The sequence below is a fragment of the Mirounga leonina genome, unplaced genomic scaffold (assembly GCF_011800145.1).
Source record: "Mirounga leonina isolate KUSES-001 unplaced genomic scaffold, KU_Mleo_1.0 Mir_178, whole genome shotgun sequence".
Classification (NCBI taxonomy): domain Eukaryota; kingdom Metazoa; phylum Chordata; class Mammalia; order Carnivora; family Phocidae; genus Mirounga; species Mirounga leonina.
Window position 1 is genome coordinate 9,570,152 of NW_023270464.1, and position 22,053 is coordinate 9,592,204.

General features: G+C 54.0%; 1 protein-coding gene across 6 annotated transcripts in view; it reads right to left on the reverse strand.

Annotated features, from left to right (window-relative positions):
* Positions 1-685: 685 nt before the first annotated feature.
* Positions 686-22,053, reverse strand: part of LRRK1 (leucine rich repeat kinase 1) — a 121,706-nt gene continuing 100,338 nt past the window's right edge. For 5 of the 6 annotated variants that reach the window (XM_035024001.1, XM_035024003.1, XM_035024004.1 and 2 more), the window contains 10 exons: positions 20,603-20,769; positions 18,417-18,614; positions 16,881-17,158; positions 14,571-14,765; positions 13,646-13,797; positions 8,377-8,494; positions 7,218-7,334; positions 4,431-5,281; positions 3,968-4,069; positions 686-2,102 (listed from right to left, as the gene is read on the reverse strand). In XM_035024001.1, coding sequence (XP_034879892.1) covers positions 1,925-2,102; positions 3,968-4,069; positions 4,431-5,281; positions 7,218-7,334; positions 8,377-8,494; positions 13,646-13,797; positions 14,571-14,765; positions 16,881-17,158; positions 18,417-18,614; positions 20,603-20,769 — 2,356 coding nt within the window. In that variant the 3' untranslated portion in view covers positions 686-1,924. Of the gene's footprint in view, positions 2,103-3,967; positions 4,070-4,430; positions 5,282-6,936; positions 6,972-7,217; positions 7,335-8,376; positions 8,495-13,645; positions 13,798-14,570; positions 14,766-16,880; positions 17,159-18,416; positions 18,615-20,602; positions 20,770-22,053 lie in introns of those variants that run through there. The other variant, XM_035024006.1, reaches the window with a different exon arrangement.

Consider the following 22,053-nt stretch of genomic DNA (forward strand, 5'->3'; position numbering starts at 1 on the left):
CTCCCCGCCGAGCAGGGAGCCCGATGCGGGACTCGATCCCGGGACTCCGGGATCATGACCTGAGCCGAAGGCAGTCGCTCAACCAACTGAGCCACCCAGGCGCCCCTCCTGCATGGTTTCTAACTTTTGTGAAGAGCTGCCCTAAGCCGGCTCCATGAGGCCGTGGGCTAAAGGCCTGGCCGCTCCTCACAGCAGCTTGGGCCTCACGCTGGGAGGAGGCCAGGTCAGAAATGTGGGTTAGGACGGGATCGTGGGGGCCCTGAGCATCAGCCTAGCAGTCTGGCTTCAGGTTGTAGAGGGCGGGATGGGGGCAGGAGAAAGACAGGACCCGGTTTGCATTTGGGGGGCAACTGGGCAGCTATGGGGTGCTGGGATGGGAAGGGAAGGAGAGCGGTGAGCACCAAGGCCCAGCTGAGGGACCGGGGCAGGACGTGGCGGTGACTTGGGCAGGAGGCACGGGCCCGGAGCCCCTGTTGGACTCGATGCCCAGGCCAGCGAAAGGAAGTGGGGCGGCTGAGGCTGACAGAGCAGCTGTCTCTGCTCACGGAAGCTGCTAGGGGGCTGCTTGCATGGGGGTAGCTGTGGGCAAGGGGGGGCTGCCCATTCCACCCCGGCAGCGAGTGGGCCTGGGTCGGATAGAGCCTGTCCCTAACTACTCACTCTACAGACACAGACTGTGACATCATTCTCAAGAGAATCCGTTTATTTTCAGATAAAAGGAACCACATTTGCCCGCATATCCCAGCCAATCTTAAGTTTGATTTTTATAACTTAATTTTAGGAAAAGGTCAACAACTTGAACTGGAGTATGACCTCATGTTCACACCGCCGTTCTGGGGTCAGCAGCCTTAAGTGATTCCTCTTGGGAACCATGTGGTACGTGTGCACGTGTGTGTGCGTAATTTATAAAAACGGTCGCTGTCAGACCCATAAACCCCCCATTAACAATTTTGCTCTTTAGACTTTGCTGTACATGTGTGTAGTCAATGCTGATGCATAATTCGGTAGAAGCCCCATACGATGTGATTTCACAACCGGGGCCTAACCACTGAGCTATTACTTAATTTGTTAAAGTGATAAACAAGATTATTATGTGCAAACAGACAGGGCTTGTGCTTCAGCTGTGTCCAAGTTTACTTTACAAAGCTATAAACACACGGCCCTTTCTTAAGTCCTGATGATTGAGTTTCCCCTGCCTTTTGTCGGCGGGAGAAGAATGTAGAGGCTGAGTGGGTGCTCTGAGCCCTGCGTTAGCTCTTGGCTTTCCGGCTGGGTCACTTAAAGGAACTCATTCATTCCCCCAGACTGGGCAGCGCTCCTCCCCGACGGTCCTTCTGAGGGCTTCTCACACAGAGTCTTTCCTGAGCGGGAGACATCTGATCTCAGCTTGCCCAAGCAGGGCCCTGGGGCACTGGAGCCCCCAGGGGCTTGTGAAATGTGCTGAGAGCCTGGAGGCCACTCGGGGAAGGGGCAGAGGTCACGGCCCCCTCCTCCCCTGCCCCGAACTGCTCCCCAGCTGAGAGCCTCTAGTGTAATGCCTCCCAGACCTAGGGAGGGAACTGTGCCGTGAAGACCCAGCCCCGCTTTGTGTGACCCAGTGTGGAGTGGGATCCCCGTCCCCTGCTCCTGGAAGTGGGTGGAGGAGGCAGGGGGAGTTGCTCCCAACTGGGCCCCACCGTCTTCTCTTGGGTTGTAAAACCAGCAATGGGAGAATGGAGGTAGGCAGCTAACTCTGCTCTGGAGAACCGGGGAGCCCCCCAGACCACGGCCAGGGTGGTAACTTCTCAGCACTTCTAGCAGCAAGTGGTTCATGGGCAAACCCACTCCATCTTCTGGGTCCTCAGGGGGGCGGCAGGCTGCAGGCAGGGGGGTCAAGCCATTGGCCCGGGGCAGCCGGGTCTCCACGACTGTCATTCCACAGGAATCACCTTCTCTTCCGCATGCAAGCCTCCAGTCGGCCCAGCTCCTCGTAGGACTGGTAGAAAACGTCAAACTCCCTAGTGCCCCAGCCCCTCCAGACAGCTAGGCACCACTCCGTGTTTTCGTTCTCAAAGCCGCACACGACTGTGTCCTTTGCCACCACGGCTGCATCCACAAGCACCCTACAGAGAGAGGGAGGGGGGGTCTGAGAAAATCTGCGGGGGTCCCCACTTGGTCGGGGCCAGGCCCCTCAGTCTGCACCTTCTTGGGAGCCTGGCTTGCGGGGGAGCATCTGGACATCCTGGCCTGGCAACAGGGATGTGCTCTGATGCACCTGCTTCCCCCGGGGGTCCTGCCTGTGGGCAGAGGCTTCCTAACTGAAGGAGAGCCTAGTGCATCCCTTCGTGGGCGTGTGGACCGTCTGTGAGGCACTCATTCCATGGAAGGCCACAGATGCTACGAGAACAGATAGCCTCCGTCACGGGACCCCGACCCCCAAGTGTCCAGAAAGCACCATCAACTCTGACTGCTGCTTGTCATCGGCCCCCAGTGGATCTGAAGCACCTACTCAGCTCCCTTGCCGTCAGCTCAGGCCCCGCTCTTCCTCCCACGCCGTGTTCCCAGTGCTTTGGAAATGCAGGGCAGTAGGTCCGATGGAAACCCGTTCCAACGTGCCCTAACTGGAGGCATTTGTTTTTTTTGAACCTGTGGATTGTTTTGCTGATCTGTGCACACACCACACGTTTCCTGCTGGGCCTTGGTCGGACCAGGCAGCCCATGTCCCAGCACTCCCCGCCTTGCCCCGGGGCCAGCACGCAAACCAGTATGACGTGCAGGGCCTCTGGCCTCCTTGGGGCCTTGCACGCTACGGACACTCACTAGCTATCTGCCGCGGGAATAATGTCTCAGATGCACGGCCAAAAGCTGGTGGGATCGGGCTACGGCCCTCCCGTCAGCTGGCTGCCTGGGCTGCTTTCTCCCTACGAAGAGTGTGCCTGGCTCCCGGTAAACCTGCTTTTGGGGGCTGAATAGGAAAAACACCACCAGTGAAAAATTCAGGGACACTAATGATGGGCGATCTGAGGTCCACAGGCCTGGGCTCTACAGACCCGCCTCTTCCCCAGAACGTCCCCCCTCCGCCCCCAACCTGTGATCTGGTAACTACTTCAGCCCACAAACCCAGCCGGGGCTCAGCAAAAAACAGAAACAAAAAACCCAGATTGTGTTTCTGGAATCACTGGTAGAGCAGGGGTCCAGGGATCCGGTGACTCTTGGAGAACACTCGGTGCTTTCGGGCAAGGGAGGGGACCTGCCATAGGTGTTTCCCCTTTCACCGTCGTCCTACTCTGGGGCAAACAGGCCGAATGGGATTTCTCCATAAAGGAGATTTGCAGGATGGGGCTCAGTAGACCAAGTGAGGCGTGGATCCTGCTGGCTGCCAGGGGACACTGGGAACACCAGCCTCTCATGCCCACAGCCATGCACCCCTTATCCGGATAGGCTGCCTTGCCCCAGAATGACCCGCACAGTGGAGTCTGGCCTGCCTCCTGGGAGGACCCCCCAACAGGTGGGTATGGAGCCATGGCGGAGCCTGGGCTTGGGCATGGGGAGTGGTGGTACATGCTAGGTCTGTGGCTCCCCTAGGGGCTATCTGGGCAGGTGGAGCACCCCAGGAAGGGCCCTCCTGCTCAGTGGGAAGGACAGTGAATCACCCGGCTCCCCGTTTCAATTGCAGCTGGACTCCGGCCCTGGAGACATATACCCCAGGCAGGACACTCGGTCCACAGGTGCACTGGGAACCCCAGAAACAGCCTGCCATGACCCGTGGCTGATGCCCAGTTCCGCTGGTATTTGCTGAGCCCCGAGGAGCTGCCTGGAGGACCCCATCTTGTTCCTTCTCTGCCTTATGGCCACTGTGGCATTTATCTGTGGAGGACAGAAGCGCGAGAAGCCACTGTGCTGGGGGCGGGGCGCGGGTGGCCTGGCGGAGGGGCCTCGATTCCCCAAACCACAGCTCGGGGCCTAAAGGAGGCGCCCCCAGGCTTACCCATGCGGAGTCAGCTCCCGGGCTTTTAAGACGGCGATGACGCGGCCCCGCTGGCTGCCGGCCTCCTTCTCCAGGCCAATGACAATAACGTCGCCCCCGCGCCTGCGAAAACCGAGAAGGGGAAGCGTTTGTCCAGGGCCCTGCTCCCCAGGGCACATGGAGCTGGCGGGCACTGAGGCAAGGCAACCAGCCTGCCGACTCTGCGAGAGTGGATTGAGTTACTGGGAGGCCTCCGAAGCCGGCGCCCCCCGCAAAGGCCTTTCCCAGGGGGAAACTGAATCACAGCTGCCCAGGGGTGGGGGTGGGGGTGGGGGGACTCCGCCTTGTGGTCCCGGGCGGGGGGGTGGGGGGGGTAGGAGGGAGGGAAGCAGGTGAGCGCGCTCACGCCGGCCCTTCTCGGGTTTGCCGAAGCGATCCCTCCGGGCTCCAGCACAGGAGCGAGCCCCGCTCGCGGGAACCGTACCTGGGGACCCAGATGACGTCTTTCACGGCTAGGATCCTCACGGCCTGCAGATGCTGGCTGAAAGCCTCCCCGTCCATGGGGGTCAGGTCGTGCTCAGACCTGTCGGAGCCCGCGGCGGGCTCATGCAGCCGGTCGGAGTCCTCGCAGTCGGTGGAGAAGGGCACGCTGGAAGAGCTTGCTGGGGAGCAGGGCAGGCTGGAGGAGGCCGCGGGGGCCTGGTGGGGAGAGGAGGGGGAGTAGGAGGACATGGAACAGTAGTCGGTCAGCGAGTCCTGGTGGGTCAGGATCTGCGTGCCCAGCTCCTCGCTGTACATGATGCTCACGTCCGCGATGGAGTCCCCCTCGGGCTCTTCGGAGCCAGCTGCGTGGCTGCCCAGGGACTCCGGGCCCAGTGGGTGCACAGGAAACATGTCTCTGAGCGGGCTGGGGTCCCCGCAGAAGTACCGGGCGCACAGCTGGTAGGTGGCTGCGTGGTACATCACCAAGGAGTTGGCCCTGTCGTCCAGGCACCAGACGACTTCCTCCCCTCGGCACTCAGAGCTGCCCACGACCGAGGTGACCACCGAAGGGGCCGAGTAGGGCTCCAGCCTCCTGCTGATCTCCAGGGCTGCACAGTCGATGACCAGCAGGCCCGGCCCGTTGCTGTACCAGACCTCGGACCCGCTGTTGACCACCTCCATGGCCTTCACGGGGTAGGGGTTCTGCCGCGTGTCTTCATCTGGGATGTTGAACTTGGACCTGTTGGCCGTGTGTGAGCACAGGTAGGAGCAGCTGTGGTCCGGGGCACCCCGCACCACGGAAAACACCGCCACAAGCCCGTCATCCAGGCCTGCCAGCACCAGGTAGGAATTCTGCGGGGAGAAAGACAGGACGGCCTGTGAGGCTCACGCAGGCCAGGAGAGAAGCAGAGTGGGCACAAGACTCATGTCCGCACCGACACCATCTCACCCAGAGGAGCAATGTTCCCAAAGAGGCGGGGGCCGCCAGCAGGACCCAAAGCAGGTGCAACTTAGTCCCAGAAGAGCCACCCACCCACCCTTCCTGCTGTGAGCAGGAGAGCAGTGTGCCGGGGAAGAGCGTGACCCACGGCACCTAGGGGAGGGGCCCTGCTCAGGCTGGCTTCTTGCAGTGTGATTGGGAGGCGGCCGCCTTCTCCCTCGGGTCACACCGGCCTCCTTCAGAGGCAGGACGTGGTTCCCTCCTTCCCGGGAGCTCTGCTTGTTACTGACGTGACAGCAGTAGTGGGTGGCGGGCAGCTGTGCTTGCCAGCGCTGCCTGCCGCCCCCACCAGACAGGGGCTCCGTGACAGCAAGGTGCGGGCCTGCCGCACGGAAGGGCTGAGTCTCGTCCATCTCTGCGACTCCACCCGGCGTTCTGCACCAGCAGACGATGCGTGCCTGCTGAGCCTATGCTTGAAGAAATCGCTTCCAGCTTAACCCTCTCATGGAGGCGCTTCTTGGACCCTGTGCCTACACCCCCCGCTTACCACACCTACTCTGAAATGCCTAGCTGGCAGCGCAAGGGTCCTGGGGTCGCCCTCCGCCCCCGCAGTGAAGCATGCCATCTTCTATAGCCAAAGTTGCAGGGACGGTGCTGGGTGCTGGGCCCACCCCAGGCCCGGGAGGACATGACGCCAAGCGTTATTTAAGGTCACTGCTGGCCAGAGCCCCTCAGCCAGGGCACCACCACCCGCACAATGCTCCCTGGAGCATCTCTGCAGAGCCAGGAATAGAGGGCAGCTTCGAAGCCCGGTTGCCTGGCGAGGGCTGAGGTGGGGCAGGAGGAGTTCAGGAGAACAAAGCCGAAGCCCTGCCAGAGCGGGGACCCAGGCCTCGTGAGAAGCAGAAAGCCACCTTCCTGGGACCTGGAGCTGCTTGGGAACTGGGGAGGCCAGGCTGTCCAAGGTCACGAGCGAACCAGCTTCTAGCTCAACAGCAAGGTCAAGAAGCCCTAAGAACATTTATCAAAATCCATCCTCAGAATTTTAGGAAAGAAAGCAGCCAAAGCAAACAGAGGCAGCGTCTCTATCTGAACCCCGGCTCTGGGCCCCAGTCAGGGCGGTGAGCCCCACGGCCCGGCTGGGTGTGAACGTGCGCATGCAAGAATGCAGGGGCCTGCTGTCGCGGCCACGGGGCAGCACCCTGACAGGGAGGCTCCGCACAGAGCCGGCTTTATTCCCTCTGGTCGTGCGGGTGGTGGTGCCCTGGCTCAGGGGCTCTGGCCAGCAGTGGCCTTAAATAACGCTTTGTGTCATGTTCTCCCGGCCTCTGGGGTGGACCAGGTCCCGAGCTGCCCAGCCTCGCCCGCGGGGCATGGTCCTAAATGACTCCAGGGTTGATTTCAGACTTTTTTTTTTTTTTCCTAAAAAAAGGTTCCTCGGGCGCCTGGGTGGCTCAGTTGGTTAAGCGACTGCCTTCGGCTCAGGTCATGATCCTGGAGTCCCGGGATCGAGTCCCGCATCGGGCTCCCTGCTCGGCAGGGAGTCTGCTTCGTCTTCTGACCCTGTCCCCTCTCATGTGCTCTCTGTCTCTCTCATTCTCTCTGTCTCAAATAAAAAAATAAAATCTTTAAAAAAAAAAAAAAAAAGGTTCCTGAAAAGGCTCTAATGATGACCTGTCCCCCTAAGGCTGACTGTGACCTGACCCGGGCTTGGCGGTCCAAGAGGGCCTGGCTTTGCTCCCATTCCTCGTACCCCCTCCCTCCCCCAAGCCGAGGGTGGGGGCCTCCCCCAACAGAAGAGGAAGGGAGAGTCAGACATCTGGGCACCCACCTCCCCCCTGACCTCACCTTTTTAATAATAGGCACTGCCAACAAGCAGGTGACGACCGCCGGGGTGTCCAAAGCCCGTTGGGGTGTGTTTAAGGGGCACATGCCCTTGAGGTTATAGATGTAGATCTTCTGGTCCTGCAGAGGAAGACGAGCCAACATGAGACCCAGGTTGGAACATGCCTGCCATTTTCTCCCAGGGTCCCTTCTGCCTTGGGAATCCCTTTGTGCCTTAGGAACCAACATGCGTTGGGGCTTTCTGGTTCGTCGTTTGCATATTCCTATGCTTTGTAGAGATGTTGAAAATGACAGAAGAATTTAAAGAAGAAACATAAAATCGCCCCTACCCCATTACTTAGAGAGGGTAATTTTCACCTGGGGATTTGGGGCCCAGACTCCATTTCCCCAGGGTGTTTGTGTGTGTGTCTCCGCGTTCCTGGCAAAGTGGGACCACCTGACTGTGCTGTTTCCTCACTTTTCTCCTAACGATGCACGGCGGGTGGAGGGAACCGTGTGTGAGCCCGTGAGGGAACCGTGTTTGAGCGCCTCCGTGCTGCCCATCGCCCAGGGGTGCCCACAACCTAATCTGCTGTCGGAGCTCAGACTGTTTCCAAGTTTTCACTACTGGGGGTTACACAGGGATGAGCATGCTTACAGACATGTCTGTCTGCTCTCCACTGTGTGTCTGGGCGGGCGGTACCATCTCCTGCCCCTGCCCCGCCCCCCCACAGCTCCGTAGCTTTAGAGCATCCATTGGGGCAGCCTCTCTGGATTTCTCAGAAGACAGCTCCTTGGGCCTTCCGCTGACTTCCTTGACGTGAAGGCAAAATGCCTTCAGAGCTGAGTGGATTCGCCGGGTAGACCCGGCAGTGTTATGAGAAACCCAGTGGCTTTACCAGCCTACTGGGGTGCTCCTGCTGGGATCCTGCACCTGAGACTTCTCCCGACTGAGTCCCGATCACCCGCCAGGGACGAGGCAGGTTGTTGCCCCTGGGGACATGCTTCTGCTACTTCACAGGGCTACTGGCACTGCTCTGGGGGTCTCACACGTGCGGGCTGGGGTTATCTGGTAATCACATGTACCTGGGCATGGTGTGTTCCTATTTGCTAAATCTGGCGCCCCCGCGGACTGCGCCCTGTGTTGCCCACCTCGATGAGAGCCCTGCATGGAGGCAGTTACCTCGGTGGCTGTCCACAGAGAGTTCTGGACCTTGAGCTGGCAGCTTAGCTTCATTCCCGCACAGCTCATCCGCTGCACTTCCATAAGGCCCTTCTCCGTGTTCACCACCGTGTAGTTCCTAGAGTCGGCGACAATCGTGTGGTCAGTGCACGGTGGCCAGGGGCTGCCTCCCTTCTCTTGGCTTGGCCTGAGCAGCCTTGGAGGAGGACATCAGCTGCCTCGTCCACCCCCTCGAACCCAGGGTTGAATTTGGCCACATTCTGAGAGAATCGAGGACCGTTCACGGCACTGGGCACAGGTGGATTCTGCCTCGGGCAACGAGAGGACATTCCCAATGGGAAGAAAGGCTCTCTTCTGTCTGTGACGTTGGAGGGTCCAAGAAGTTGCCCCCCAGTGTGAAGAAGGGGCACAGTGGCCACACCTCCACCAAAGCCTCTCACCCCTCCCACTGCCATACGTGCCTCACCCCAGGAATAGGGGAGCCCCTCAATATCTGAGTAAACAAGGTCAAGGCCAAAGATAGATGGGTTCATTTCAGAGTAGGCTGGGGTCCTCGAAACACATCCCCCAACACAAGTGCTCTGAGAACTAACAAGCTGTCGTTTATGAGGGCCGCTGTTTGCTCCCTGGAACTGGCCTTCCCTTAGCATTTCTGTCCCCCCCCCCCCCCCCCCCCGCCCCCCCTGGGCATCCCGTGTCCCCCCCGTCTGAGGCGGAGACTGAAGTTATTTACCCAGGTCACACACATCTTTTGCCCACACTTCCACGGGTCTTTATGTCTCTCAGTCTCTTGACTGGCTTCTCCCCTTCCCCTTTCTCTTTTTTCTCTGGTAGGTTATATGCTGAGGATTCTGGGGGTGTCCTGTGTGGTCCCCACATACCTGGGGTGCCATTTGCCTCATCCCCCTGCTCCCAATCTCGAGTCTTGATCAGATTCTGTTTGCTTTTTTTTTTAAGGTAAGAACATTTCCTCATTGGGGGATTGGGGGTGTGGATTTCTACTGGGAATGTCCCATTCTCACTCCTTTTGTGACCATGAATGATCACTGCCTTATATCCACTATTTCAGTAGAGATTGCAAAAGGCTGACATTCTATTTCTGGCATTCCCTCTTCATTTATTAGCTTCATTTATTCTAAAAAGAGAAACTTCCTCCTTTTCTCTCTTTTGCGACCTTGGGGTAGAGTTCACATAGGAAAGGCAGAATAAAACCTTGATTCTTTCTGTATATACTAGTTTTTAAAATAATGGGTTGGTTCTCTAGGAGCCTTCAATGGTGATCAATGAGGGGTTTTTGTTTTTAAGATTTTATTTATTTATTTATTTAGAAAGCATGAGCAGGGGGAGGCGCAGAGGGAGATGGAGAGAGACAGTCTCAGGCAGACTCCCTGCTGAACGTGAAGTCCGACGCAGGGCTTGATCTCAAGACCCCGAGATCATGACCTGAGCCAAAATCAAGAGTTGGACACTTAACTGAGCCATCCAGGCGCCCCAGTTTGTTTGTTTTTATTAAGTAGCATTAGAAACGCATGAATTTTAAAAATTTGATGTGTCTCAACCCACTGCAATTCTTCTTACTAATGGCCGACTGCCTTATCCTTGGCCAGTAGGAACCTCTCTGGGTTGACTCCTAAAACCCTTTAATCTACCCTCACGAGTATCTGATGGCATCCTTGATTCTGGTGTGTCAGATATTCTGGCCATCTTCCTGTCCCAGACCTGGAGTCATCCACTTCTCAAATAAGCCCTGGTTCCCTCTGGCACTTAGAGACCACCACCTGGGTCCCGGGGGTCATCACTTGTAGGCGGTCATTATTGTTAGGACTTTTCAACGGGCAGGACTAGGAAACACGAGTTTATTTTTCTTAAAGATAAAATCTATCATGAATCCAAAAATTTAAATTCAGGAGTACAGGTTTTTTTTAATTTAACCTATCTTTCATACTTTGCATGCCAAATATCACAATGTGCAATGCCCGGCAATGTAATTACTGAAAACATGTATATTTACATATATAAATATTAGTAAAAGTAAATAAATATACACATGCACAAATATACATATTTCTTTAGGACATGGTTTCTTAGACCATGTCTTATGTCAGAACACTCAGTCCCCGTGACTCTCGTGACTCTGAAGATGTCCCACTAGGGGAGAGACCTCATACTCTGACCAGGACTGAAGGATCTCACCAGATGGGTTTTTGGAGATTGCAAAGTCTATCTTTCCAATACCCTGGCATCTTGGTTCTGTGACTTCCTGTTCGTTTCCCAGTGATCTTATTCCCACTTTACCCCAGCCACCCTCTCCCTAAGTTGCACATCGGATCCCGGCTTTACTAATATCTGCACCCCTCCCACCTACTCAGTGTCAAGGACCTATTTTCTGACCTCTACCTCTGAGTTTTCCAGAACATTCCACCTACTATCATAACTCAACACAGGGTTTTTGGTTTTGTTTACACTCTGCTAAGATCTAGGATTCTCTGGTACTTTCCATTGTTCCTTATCCACTTTATGGCCCCACTTAGGTTCCATGATCCATCTCTGTCATGACCCTCTTGAAAATACCTCCACCACCCATACCCTTCTCTCCCTCCTGCCAAAAACCCAACTCTGCTTAAAACCAACTGTTGCCTATCTTGCAATCTGCGGGCAGCAAACCATGCTGGGGACACATAACCCTGTGGATGAGCCTCATTTCCAACACCTGACCTCCAACCTCCAGCGGGCCTCAGTGCTGTCCTGCAACCACCCTGGTCTCATGCGCTAGTGCTCATGTCACACGTCATCTTCTCGAATATTCAAAACCTCTCCCCATGCTTTTGTCCTTCCTGCCACTTCCCTGAGAAAAAGATGCGACTAGAAGGGAAGGCCCACAAATTCTCAGGTAAGGGCCCTAATCCTGCTTGGCTCTGGGTCCCCCACCCCTCTCACTACTCAGCAACTCCACCCCAGTCGCCGTCCTCTCTCCCTGACCCCCGGCATCATTTACTTCTTCTGCCATCAAGCTGCAAATAGCACCCATCTTAAAACAGAGTCCTTCCAGGATGGGAGAATTATTACAACTAATAAATGACTTCGGAAAAGTTGCAGGGTACAAAATTCATGTACAGGAACCTGTCGTGTTTCTACACACTAGCAGAAAGAAAAATTAAGAAAACAATTGCATTTACAGTTGCACCAAAAAGAATAAAATATCTAGGAATACAATTAAACCAGAAGGTGAAAGGCCTGTACTCTGAAAACTTAAGACATTGATAAAGCAAACTGAAGAGGACACAAATAAATGGACACATGTATATGGACTAGTTGAATCAATATTGTTCCAGTGTCCACACTGCCCAAAGCAGTCTACAGATTCAATACAATCCCTATCAAAGAGCATCAACATTTTTCACAGAACTAGAACAAATAATCTTAAAATTTGTATGGAGCCACAAAAGACTGCGAAAAGCCAAAGAAATCTTGAGACAGAAGACTAAAGCTGGAAGTACCACGGTCCCTGATTTTTAACTATACACAAGGCCACAGTAATCAAAACAGGAGGGTATGGGCACAAAAACAGACACATAGATCAACAGAACCAGAATAGAGAGCCCAGAAATAACCCCAAACTTATGTGGTCAATTCATCTATGACAAAGGAAGCAAGAATACACAATGAGCGGAAAGACAGTTTCTTCAATCAGTGGTATTGGGAAAACTGGACAGCCACATGCAAAAGAATGAAACTGGACCACTTTCTTACACCATACACAAAATAAACTCAAAGACCTAAAGGTGAGACCTGAAACCATAAAACTTCTAAAAGAAAACAGAGGCAGTAAACTCTTGGGCATCAAGCTTAGCAGTATTTTTTGGTCTGTCTCCTGAGGCAAGGGCAACAAAAGCAGAATGAAACAACTGGGACTACATCGAACTAAAAAGCTTTTGCACAGCAAAAGAGACCATCAGCAAAACGAAAAGGCGACCTACTGAATGGGAGATATTTGCAAATGATAAATCTGATATGGGGTTAACATCCAAAATATATAAAGAGCTTATACAACTCAGCACCAAGAAAACAATCGGATTAAAAAATGAGCAGAGGACTTCAAAAGACATTTTTTTCAAAGAAGACATCCAGATGTCCAACAGACACTTAAAAAGATGCTCAACATCACTGATCATCAGGGGAAAGCAAATCAAACCCACGATGGGATATCACCTCACACCTGTCAGAAGGACTAGTATCAAAAAGACAAGAACCAACAAGCGTTGGAGGGGCTGTGGAGAGAAGGGAACCCTCGTGCACTCTGGGTGGGAGTGTAAACTGGCACTGCCACTCTGGAAATCAGTACGGAGGTTCTTCAAAAAAGTAAAAATAGAAATAGCATATGATCCAGTAATTCCACTTTTGGGTATTTACCTGGAGAAAATGAAAACACTAATTTGAAAAGATATATGCATCGCAGGGCACCTGGGTAGCTCAGTCAGTTAAGCGTCTGCCTTCGGCTCAGGTCATGATCCGGGGGTCCCGGGATTGAGCCCGGCATCGGGCTCCCTGCTCAGCCGGGAGTCTGCTTCTCCCTCTGCCCCCCACCCCCCATTCGTGCGTGCTCTCTCTCTCTCAAATAAATTAAAAAAAAAAAAAAAAAGAAAAGATATATGCATCCCCCTATGCTTATTGCAACTTTATTTACAGTAGCCAAATATGGAAGCAACCTAAGTGTCCATCCATATGGATAAAGATGTGGTACACACACATGTAGAATATTACTCAGCCATAAAAAAGAATGACATCTTGGCCTTTGCGACAACATGGATGGACGTGGAGGTGTTATGCTAAGTGAAATAAGTCAGAGAAAGACAAACACCATATGATTTCAATTACATGTGGAATCTAAAAAACAAAAGAAAAAATAAAACAGAAACAGACTCATAAACACAGAGAACAAACTGGTGGTTGCCAGAGGGGAGGGGGGTGGGGGGGATGGGTGAAATAGGGAATGGGGATGAAGAAGGAAAAAAACAAGTACAAAAAGCAAAGCCCTCTGTTGACACCATGCACCCTGGCAGACCCCACCTTCTCTTTGCTTCTCTTAACCACAAATGCCTACATGCCTATCTATTTGTGTGGACTCAAGTTTTCTCTCTGGAGCGAACTCCATCAGGCTTTTAACCCACTGTCCACTAGACATTTCTCACCATGGTCATCCCTGCCTGCTCCCCAATTCCACAGTCCGCCCCCCGATACTAGCAGGGCACAGCCAACCTTGGGACATTACCTGGACTCCTCTTTCCCATCCCAGAACACCACCATGTACTCCTGGCCTTGGGAGGAGAAGAAGGTGGTCTGCTTCCCGCAGGGTAGCTGGTACATGAATGTTGCAAAGGTCGGGTCCTTCATCTGGCTCACCACCGACAGGGCCAGCGGTCGCTGAGGGAAAGAGGCCACCAGAGCTGTGAGCAAGAGTCATTAACGACCAGACGGATGCCTATCCTGCCCGTGAAACCAATGGTCTTGAACAAGGGAGGAAGGACTAGGAACTGCTCAAAGCAAGAGGCCAAGACAACTGCAGGGGCCAGAGTGTCTGGCAGCCTGGGTCATCACTCTCCTTAGCAACCTGAACTTAGGTTGTCAGGTTAGCTTAAACTCTGATGTTCCAACCCCCGTGCCCACGGATGTACAACCTTACGGGGAATTTTTCTCAGACCTTATTTTACTCCCAGTTCATTAAATCCGCACCCTCTAATTTGATAAATGCCTTTTAACCTTGAAACCACTGGCCTCTTCCCCCCAAACAGCTAAGCTTTAAAATGATATCATGATTCCTGCTCTCACAAGCAAACCTGCTCCCCATTACTCTAGACAGAGATGCGTACATTCTCTCTGCTCTCGCGTGGGGACTCTACTGCTATAAAGGGGTTGGGATGCTATGCTTGCCTGATGGTGTGACACAGAGGCTGGGGAGGAAAGGAGAGCTCATTTTTCCCGAGAGTAACACGCATGCAAAGAAAATAAGCTGGATGTATGAGGAGCAATATCTATCTCTCTCTTTCTAGAAGAGGTGAGCAGAGAAGGGTTGCCCCCTTCGTTCTAGACCCTTAGCGAGGATGGGCAAGTAGACATACACATGTACTCTGGAGATCCAGAGCCTCCACCACAGGGGCAGGAGGTGCCAGGCCCCCAGGCCCCGGGCCCTCAGGTACCTTCTCAGGCTTCGTGTCCCAGCACTCCATCATGAGGGCCTGGAGCCGATGGAACTGCACCTCCTCTGGCTGTCCCAGGACAGGGCGGATGCCCTTGGACAGCTTCTTGGCAATCTGAAGCTGGTGGTGGCCCAGTGCTGGCCGCTGTCCCGACAGCAACTCATAGAGCACCATTCCATAGGAGAACATGTCTACCTGGGCAAAGAGGCAAGCCAAGTCAGGTCCCCTGCCTGGGCCCAGCAGCTTTCATAAGCTGGCCTTGTGATGGAGGGAGCAGAAGACACAATCGGACCAGGGATCCTGCCCAAAGGGAGACGGTCATCAATCCATCCATGAATGCATCCATCACTCCCCACCTGTCCAGACATCCAACCAACCATCTGACCATCCATTATTCTGCCTCTTTAGCCTTCCACCTTCCAGTCCTTCCCTCCTCCCTCCCTTCCCCCTTCCCCCCCTACTTTTCTTCATCTATCATCCATCTATCCATCCATGCACCCATTTGCCTACCCTTTTGCATATTTATCCATCTATACTCCCGTCCACCCATTCATCCAGCCATCCGATGATCTGTTCTTCTGTCCATATGCCTATCCATCCTCCCATACTTCCTTCTTTCCATCCATGCATCCAGCCAGCCAGCCACCCATCCATCTAATAAACACACACTGAGACCTTGCTAGCCATCAGGCACTGGGTAAGGTCTCCAAGGATGCCATGCTCCTTATCCTTGAGACTCAAGAAAAGGCAGGAGAACATGGACCCTCAGCTAAATGAGCTTGGCACTAGAAGGGCAGTATATGCAAATCATAAAGGGGGAATGTCTCCTAAATCACAGCATGTTGACTCCTCTAATTTTAATGTCATCAAAGGGCCCAAAAAGGAGAAGTTAGTTTCGGCCTCCATGAGGGCCGAGAGGTAACGTTTTAGCAGGAGAATGGCCGACATAGGCCTGAGAGCTTTCAATGTGAAGGTTCCTGTTATAATCTTAGTTTCGAGGTGCCTGGTCTGTATCACCTGCTACTTAAGAAGCTCTTATTTTTATTACTCTGATTTGCCTTTTCTATTTTGGTTAATAGCCGCAGGTGACGAGTTAACCCACACATGCTAAGGTCATTCTTTTTCTTAGAGGGATGGAGTAGGGGCAGCGGGAGAGGGAGAAAGAGAATCCTAACTCAATGGAGCTCAGTCTCGTGACCCTGAGATCATGACCTGAGCCGCAACCAAGAGTCAGATGGTTAACCGACTGAGCCACCCAGGCACCCCCACTAGGGTCATTCTCTTTCCTTTTTTATTTGAAGGTGGTCAAAAGGTACAAACTTCCAGTTATAAAATATCATGGGGACGTAACGTACAGCATGGGGACTACAGGCTGTTTAGGTCATTCTTGAAGCAATTAGGCAATGACTCATCTGCAAACCACCAAATAATGAAAAATTATAGACCAGGGGAGTTTCAGGGCTGGGTGACTGGTGAACCAGGGCTAACACTAGCTGGAAGCTGGTTCCAGCTTGTCTGCCTGCCTGTATCTACTAAACAGCTTTCAGGGAAGAAGGTAAACATTCAGCTAACATCTTGGCCGAGGCTGGCCATGCAGCTGCTCGGGGAGTCCATGCTTGTCCTGTTAGAATTCACTCTCTTGGGCGCCTGGGTGGCTCAGTTGGTTAAGCGACTGCCTTCAGCTCAGGTCATGATCCCAGAGTCCTGGGATCGAGTCCCGCATCGGGCTCCCTGCTCTGCGGGGAGCCTGCTTCTCCCTCTCCCACTCCCCCTGCTTGTGTTCCCTCTCTCGCTGTGTCTCTCTCTGTCAAATAAATAAAATCTTTAAAAAAAAAAAAAAAAAAGAATTCACTCTCTTTTCCTGGCTTTGGCCATGCTGTCTCGGCCATCTTTGCCACTGGGGACAGCACCTACGGGCCAGGAGGCTTTGCCATCCTTATTCTGACTGCTCCGCATGAGCCCGCAGGAGGCTGGTCCACTGTCCCCATTTTATATGTCTAAATGGCAGAGATGGGAGCCAAATGCAGACCTATTTCTGTCCTGGACTCATTGTCCGCTGTGTATCACCTTGACTTTGCCTCTGAATCAAGGTTAGAGACTTCAGAGGTCGGAGACTTCACTGTTCCTGAAGCTAAGGAGAAGTTAACCTTGACATTCGTAGGTGGGCACAGACCCCTGTGCATTTCTGGTTCAAGCCAGAGCCCCCCTGGTCGAGCATGGGAGAGGGAGAGGGAGAGGAGAGTGTCCGGGGAAACAGAGCTCAGAAGCTGCAGGTGCCATGGGGCTGACAGTGGGCCGGGCTGTGGGTACCTTCTCGTCATACACGATGCGAGGCCTGATCTCCGGGGCCTGGTAGCCGGGGGTGCCCTCCACGCCGAGGGCACCCTCATGAAATGACTGCCGTGAAATCCCGTAGTCCGACAGCTTGATGTTGATGTGCTCCTTGACGTCAAGAGACCAGACGAGAATGTTGTCCGACTTCAGGTCACAGAAGATGATGTTTTTCTTGTGCAGGTAGGCCAGGCCGGAGGCAATCTGGTAGGCTATTTTTTGGGTGAGCATGTGTCCCAGGGGCATAAAGGAAGAATCTTTGCAAAGAAGAAAAAAATACCAAACTACCATTACAACAGCGGTCTTTTCTCACCTTCTCTCTCCCCAGATACTTTATATTCTACAGACACTTCTCATCATTCCCCATGCTGAATGCCAGTGGAGATAGAGAATGACCTTCTGAAATAAAACCGTATTTAGGAGAGAGATGCTTATTGTTATAGCTTCATTCATGGTATTTCATGCCTGGAATTGTTGGTGTTTTTACTAAAAGGGCAAGGATTCAAAATTCATCGCAGGCCAAGTTTGCTCTACTGTCAAGCGGTGGGTTGCGGGGATAAGAGCTTCATTAAAAAAAAAAGTTCTCTTCCGTTGAGGGAGAAACGATTTGAGTTTAATGCGTTTCTTCTGCCTGAGTCAAGAGCCTGCTACCCCTCTCCTTCTGTCAGCTCTTTGGAAGTTAGTTCCCTATTCATTTCCTGAGGAAAATTATTTTAAAATTTCATTAAAAAATAAGATAGGGTGCCTGGGTGGCTCAGTTGGTTAAGCGACTGCCTTCGGCTCAGGTCATGATCCTGGAGTCCCGGGATCGAGTCCCGCATTGGGCTCCCTGCTCATCAGGGAGTCTGCCTCTCTCTGACCCTCCCCCCTCTCATGTGCTCTCTCTCTCTCTCTCTGTCATTCTCTCTCTCAAATAAATAAATAAATAAATAAAATCTTTAAAAAAAATAAAAATAAAAAAAAAATAAAAAATAAGATAAAACCGACCCCAGGGTCTCAGAGTTTGAACGATGGTGGACACGCGTTGTGCGTTCCGGGGAAAGGAGAGCTTTACGTGGCTGGTGGGCTTGGGGGCACGAGGCTACTGCTCAGGCCCCCTTGGGCTGCCTCATTTGAGACCCTCAACTGCCCCCCTCAGTGGGACTATCACCATCCTCCTTTTACAGGCCAGTAAACGAGGTACTGATTTACGGGATTATGGCAGAGAACCAGGACTTGGAAGGTGGTCCCGTCTGACTCTAAACCATAAGCTCTTCCAGCCTTGCCAACACCACCGTTCAGGGTGTAGACCTGGTGAAGTGCCTTTCTTCGCCCATAGGGAGTTGGCCAGGGGAGCCGTGGGGCAGGTGGGCTCTGCCCCAGTCGGCCAGGCCAGGCAGGAGGAGGGAAGCCCCAGGGATCCCGCTTCCCTGGGGCCTCTGCCGCCGGCCATGGGCTCCCTGGCCTCCCGGGGCTGTATCTGGCTGGGCTGGGCCCCGGGCAATCCCTTTGGAATGTTCTCGGCGCGACTGGTACCTTTGGAATTCTCAGACAGCACAGTGTTGAGGCTGCCCAGAGGGGCGAGCTCCAGGGCGAAGCAGAGAGGGTGGATGCTGATGCCTATGAGCGACACGATGCAGGGGTGCTGCAGGGCGTGCAGCATGCTGGCCTCCTGCCGGAACTCCGAGAAGTTCTTCATGGCGTCCGTGGCCCGCAGGTGCCTCAGCATGGTGTCTGCAGGGAGAGCATGGCCATCAGTGCTGCCCAGGGACCCTCTCTAGGGCCACTCGGGTGGGGGTCCTGCCACACGCAGAGCTGCCCCACGGCGACTCGAGGGGCTGCGGGGGAGCCGCATTTAAGCCTATTCCAGTTCTGCATCCCTGAGTGCCACCCAGAGCCTGGCTCAAGCGGCAGGACTGGAAGGTGACCAGGCCCCGGCTGCCACAGGGATGCTGAGGGCATGCTCGCCCGACTCCCCGCCAGTAGCCAAGAGAGAACCAGCACTCTCTCCTCAGCCAGAGAGAAACCTGGGGCCACCACGGGCCTGTGACACATCATCTCAGGTCAGAGGAGCAAGGTCTATTGGCAGGAGGGGGCAATTTCCAGTCTGCGCTGTAACCCCTGCAAGGTGGCGGCCCAAGGCCCCCACCCCCTCGCAAAGAGCCTCTCCTGCCAAGTCAGTGGGGGCGGGACACCACCCACCGGTCTGTGGCTGGCCCTGAGGTCACCAAGCGGGGTCCACCAGGCCCTGCTTGTCCTCTTGCATCCCAATCTATTCCTCCCCTACGTTCAGGTCTTCAAATCAGGGATTTGTGGACACGGAGGTTTAAACAGCATGAAAAAAAAAACCCTTGGCAGTTAAAATGCATCAGTTGTGCCAGATCTGTGTGTAGGCCAGCCAAATTTGTTTTTTGAGTATAAAACTTGTTTTTCACATTGGCTCTTCAACCCATTATGCATTTATTTTTTGACTATGGCGTAAAGTCTGACCCAAGGGTCTGCCTCAATTAGCGACCGGTCCGCCTCTCCGCTCTAAGTCACGATGTCACCCCCGCTATGTACCAGCTTCCCCCCCACATGCACGGCTGTGTCTGCGCCCCGGCGGGCCTGGCCGAGCCCCAGAGCACACTGCCTTCATGTCTGCAGGGGTGTAAGTCATGACATCTGCTGGGCAGGCCTCTTGCCTTTGCCTCCCTCTGTAGGACTGTCCCAGCTGTTCTTGGGATGTTGTCACTTTATACGCATTTAGAATCAGTGAGTGAGATCTGTCTCTCTCTCTCTCACACACAGGCACGCACATCCTCGCTAGGATTTAAATGAGAACTCAACTGAACGGTATCTATTCACTATCCCTCCACACCTTACAGTTTAATTGCTGCATTCTAGCAACGGGTCTTTGCCATACACGAGAACGCTGCTGAATTCTGAGGCTGAGCTCACGTCTGGCACCTCCGTGAAACTTTTACTGGCTCTCATATTTGTCAGTAGATTCTCTCGGATTTTTCTGTGCAGGAAGTCATTCTCTTCGTATAGTAACAATTTGTCTCTTCCTTTCTGATCTGCTTTCTCTACCTCGCTCTATGATTCTGATTTTTCTACCAAGAGTGTAAACGACCTTAATGATCATAAGGATGAACATGCTAAGCCAGGGGGTAGTGAGAAGTGTGATATTCAGCCGGCTGGGAGTGAGGGGGCCGCCCAGTACCCGCACTGGCTGGCTGTGGAGCCTTGATGGGTTGTTCTAGGTAGGTAGCAGCTCTGAGCTGTGCTTGGTGTGCAAGAGGGTGTCTCCTTCCTCCTCCGTGTGGGTGGCAGAGAAGGAGGGCGCATGCTGGCTTCCCCATCCGTTCACCTGGACTGCCACCTTCCTTCCTTCAGTGGCGATGGCTGAGAGGGGTCCTACGGGGTAAGGGGTCCACCTGACGTCTGAGTGTGTACCCACCATGTGCCAGGCCTGTGACGGCCACGAAGCAGATGGAAATTGTAGGGATGGCCCGTGCTCTTGGGGGCTCACATCTAGACAAGAAAATAATCTCCCCAAACAATTTCCAAGCTTTGCTCAGCCTGACGTTTAGGCCTATCCCACATCCTGCCAGGAACAAGGCAGGTCGGCTGCCCAGGGCCCTCCGCTAGCCTCGTCCCCCCTCCTCTCCTCTTCCAGTCTCCCCAAGTCTTCCGTGGGAGCACGTGTCTGAAAAGAAACAACACGGGGCCCTGTTTACCCGCTGGGGCGTTGGCCAAGTTCTTGAATTTCTTGATCTGGAACCGTTTCACCGCCACAGGCTGGCCTTGGTACCGGGCCCGGTAGATGATGGTGCCGCTTCCGCCCTGGCCCAGGACGCTGCTCTCATCCTCGCTGTGCTCCAGCTTGCTGTTTTCCAGGAAGAGCCTGCCAGAAACACAGCACACGGGTCAGACCTCCCTAACCGGTCCCTTACCGCTCCCCGGAGAGGCTGGCGGTGGGTGGATGTGAGGACACCCTTGGTCATTTCTTCCACTGCAGGGAGTCATAGTTCAAAGCCACCCATGGGGTCAGACAGATCCAGGATAACCCATGGCTGTACGCAGGTTATGTGGCCTCAACAAGCCTGGGTTTCCTCCGTAAAGTGGGCTCATAATGCAAACTGCCTCGTAGGCATGCATGGTGGCTAGCACCGGGGGAAGCCAGGCCAAGTGGCCCTCATAGACAGAAAATTCCTTTGGATGTTTTCTTCCCAAAGATTCTGTGCTTTGAGAGCTAGCATCCATCAGACAAGCTGCATTTATTTACTGCTAGGTTGGTTGTTTCCTTATTTCTTTTTATTACGCGAGGAATGATGTAAGCGGCCGCGGAGGCCTTCTGACCGGCATGAGCCATGTGTGCAGTCGATGGCTAGGATTCCACCCAAGGGCAGGGAGTTTAGACCTCCCTGGTCTGTGTGTTCTAATCCTAGGTAAAGGGGAGATTTCTTTTGGGCTTTTGGAAAGACCATAAGTCACTCCTGGGAAGGAGGGAGCGGGAAGGGGATGATAGGAGGCAGGGAGGGAGGGGCGGGCAGCCCAGAGGCCCTCCCACTTCAGGACCTCCCCCTGCTCTGCTGAGTCTCTCTGGGTCCCTCACCAGCTGCCTATGAGGTGCCTCCACTGGAGCCATCCTGGCCCCATAGGCTGACCCCACCAGGCAGTTATTTTCCATGCCTTCCAGGAACAGATTCTGCAGCTGCTCAGCCTTTGCCCAGCTCCACGTCATGCTTTGCACTCCCCTGGAGCCCTTGGTGGTGCTGCAGAGGAGCCGGGCTCTTCTCCAAGTGCCCTCCCCTCAAACCACACTTGGGCAGTGTGGGCCCTTGGGAGCCTCCCCAGTGGGCACGGGGAGCAGCAGGAATGCTGGGGATCCCTCAGGCCATTCTGTTAGGACTCCCGTAAACTCGGGGCCACAGGACAGGGCTCCCTGGATACTTGGTAACTCCCCCAACCCTGACCCACCGAAACTCCTGGAGCGTAATGCTTTAGGGCCCCAGCTGGGCCCCAGCTCAAGTTTCCAGGGACCCTCTGCTGGGCTGGGAATCCTGTCCACATTGTCAGGCTTTTCAACTACCGGCCAAGTACCTTCAGTGAAGAACCATGCTATGGCCTGCCATTCGATCCAAACCAATCTGACTTTCCCGATTTCATACAGGAGATGCCACAGCCC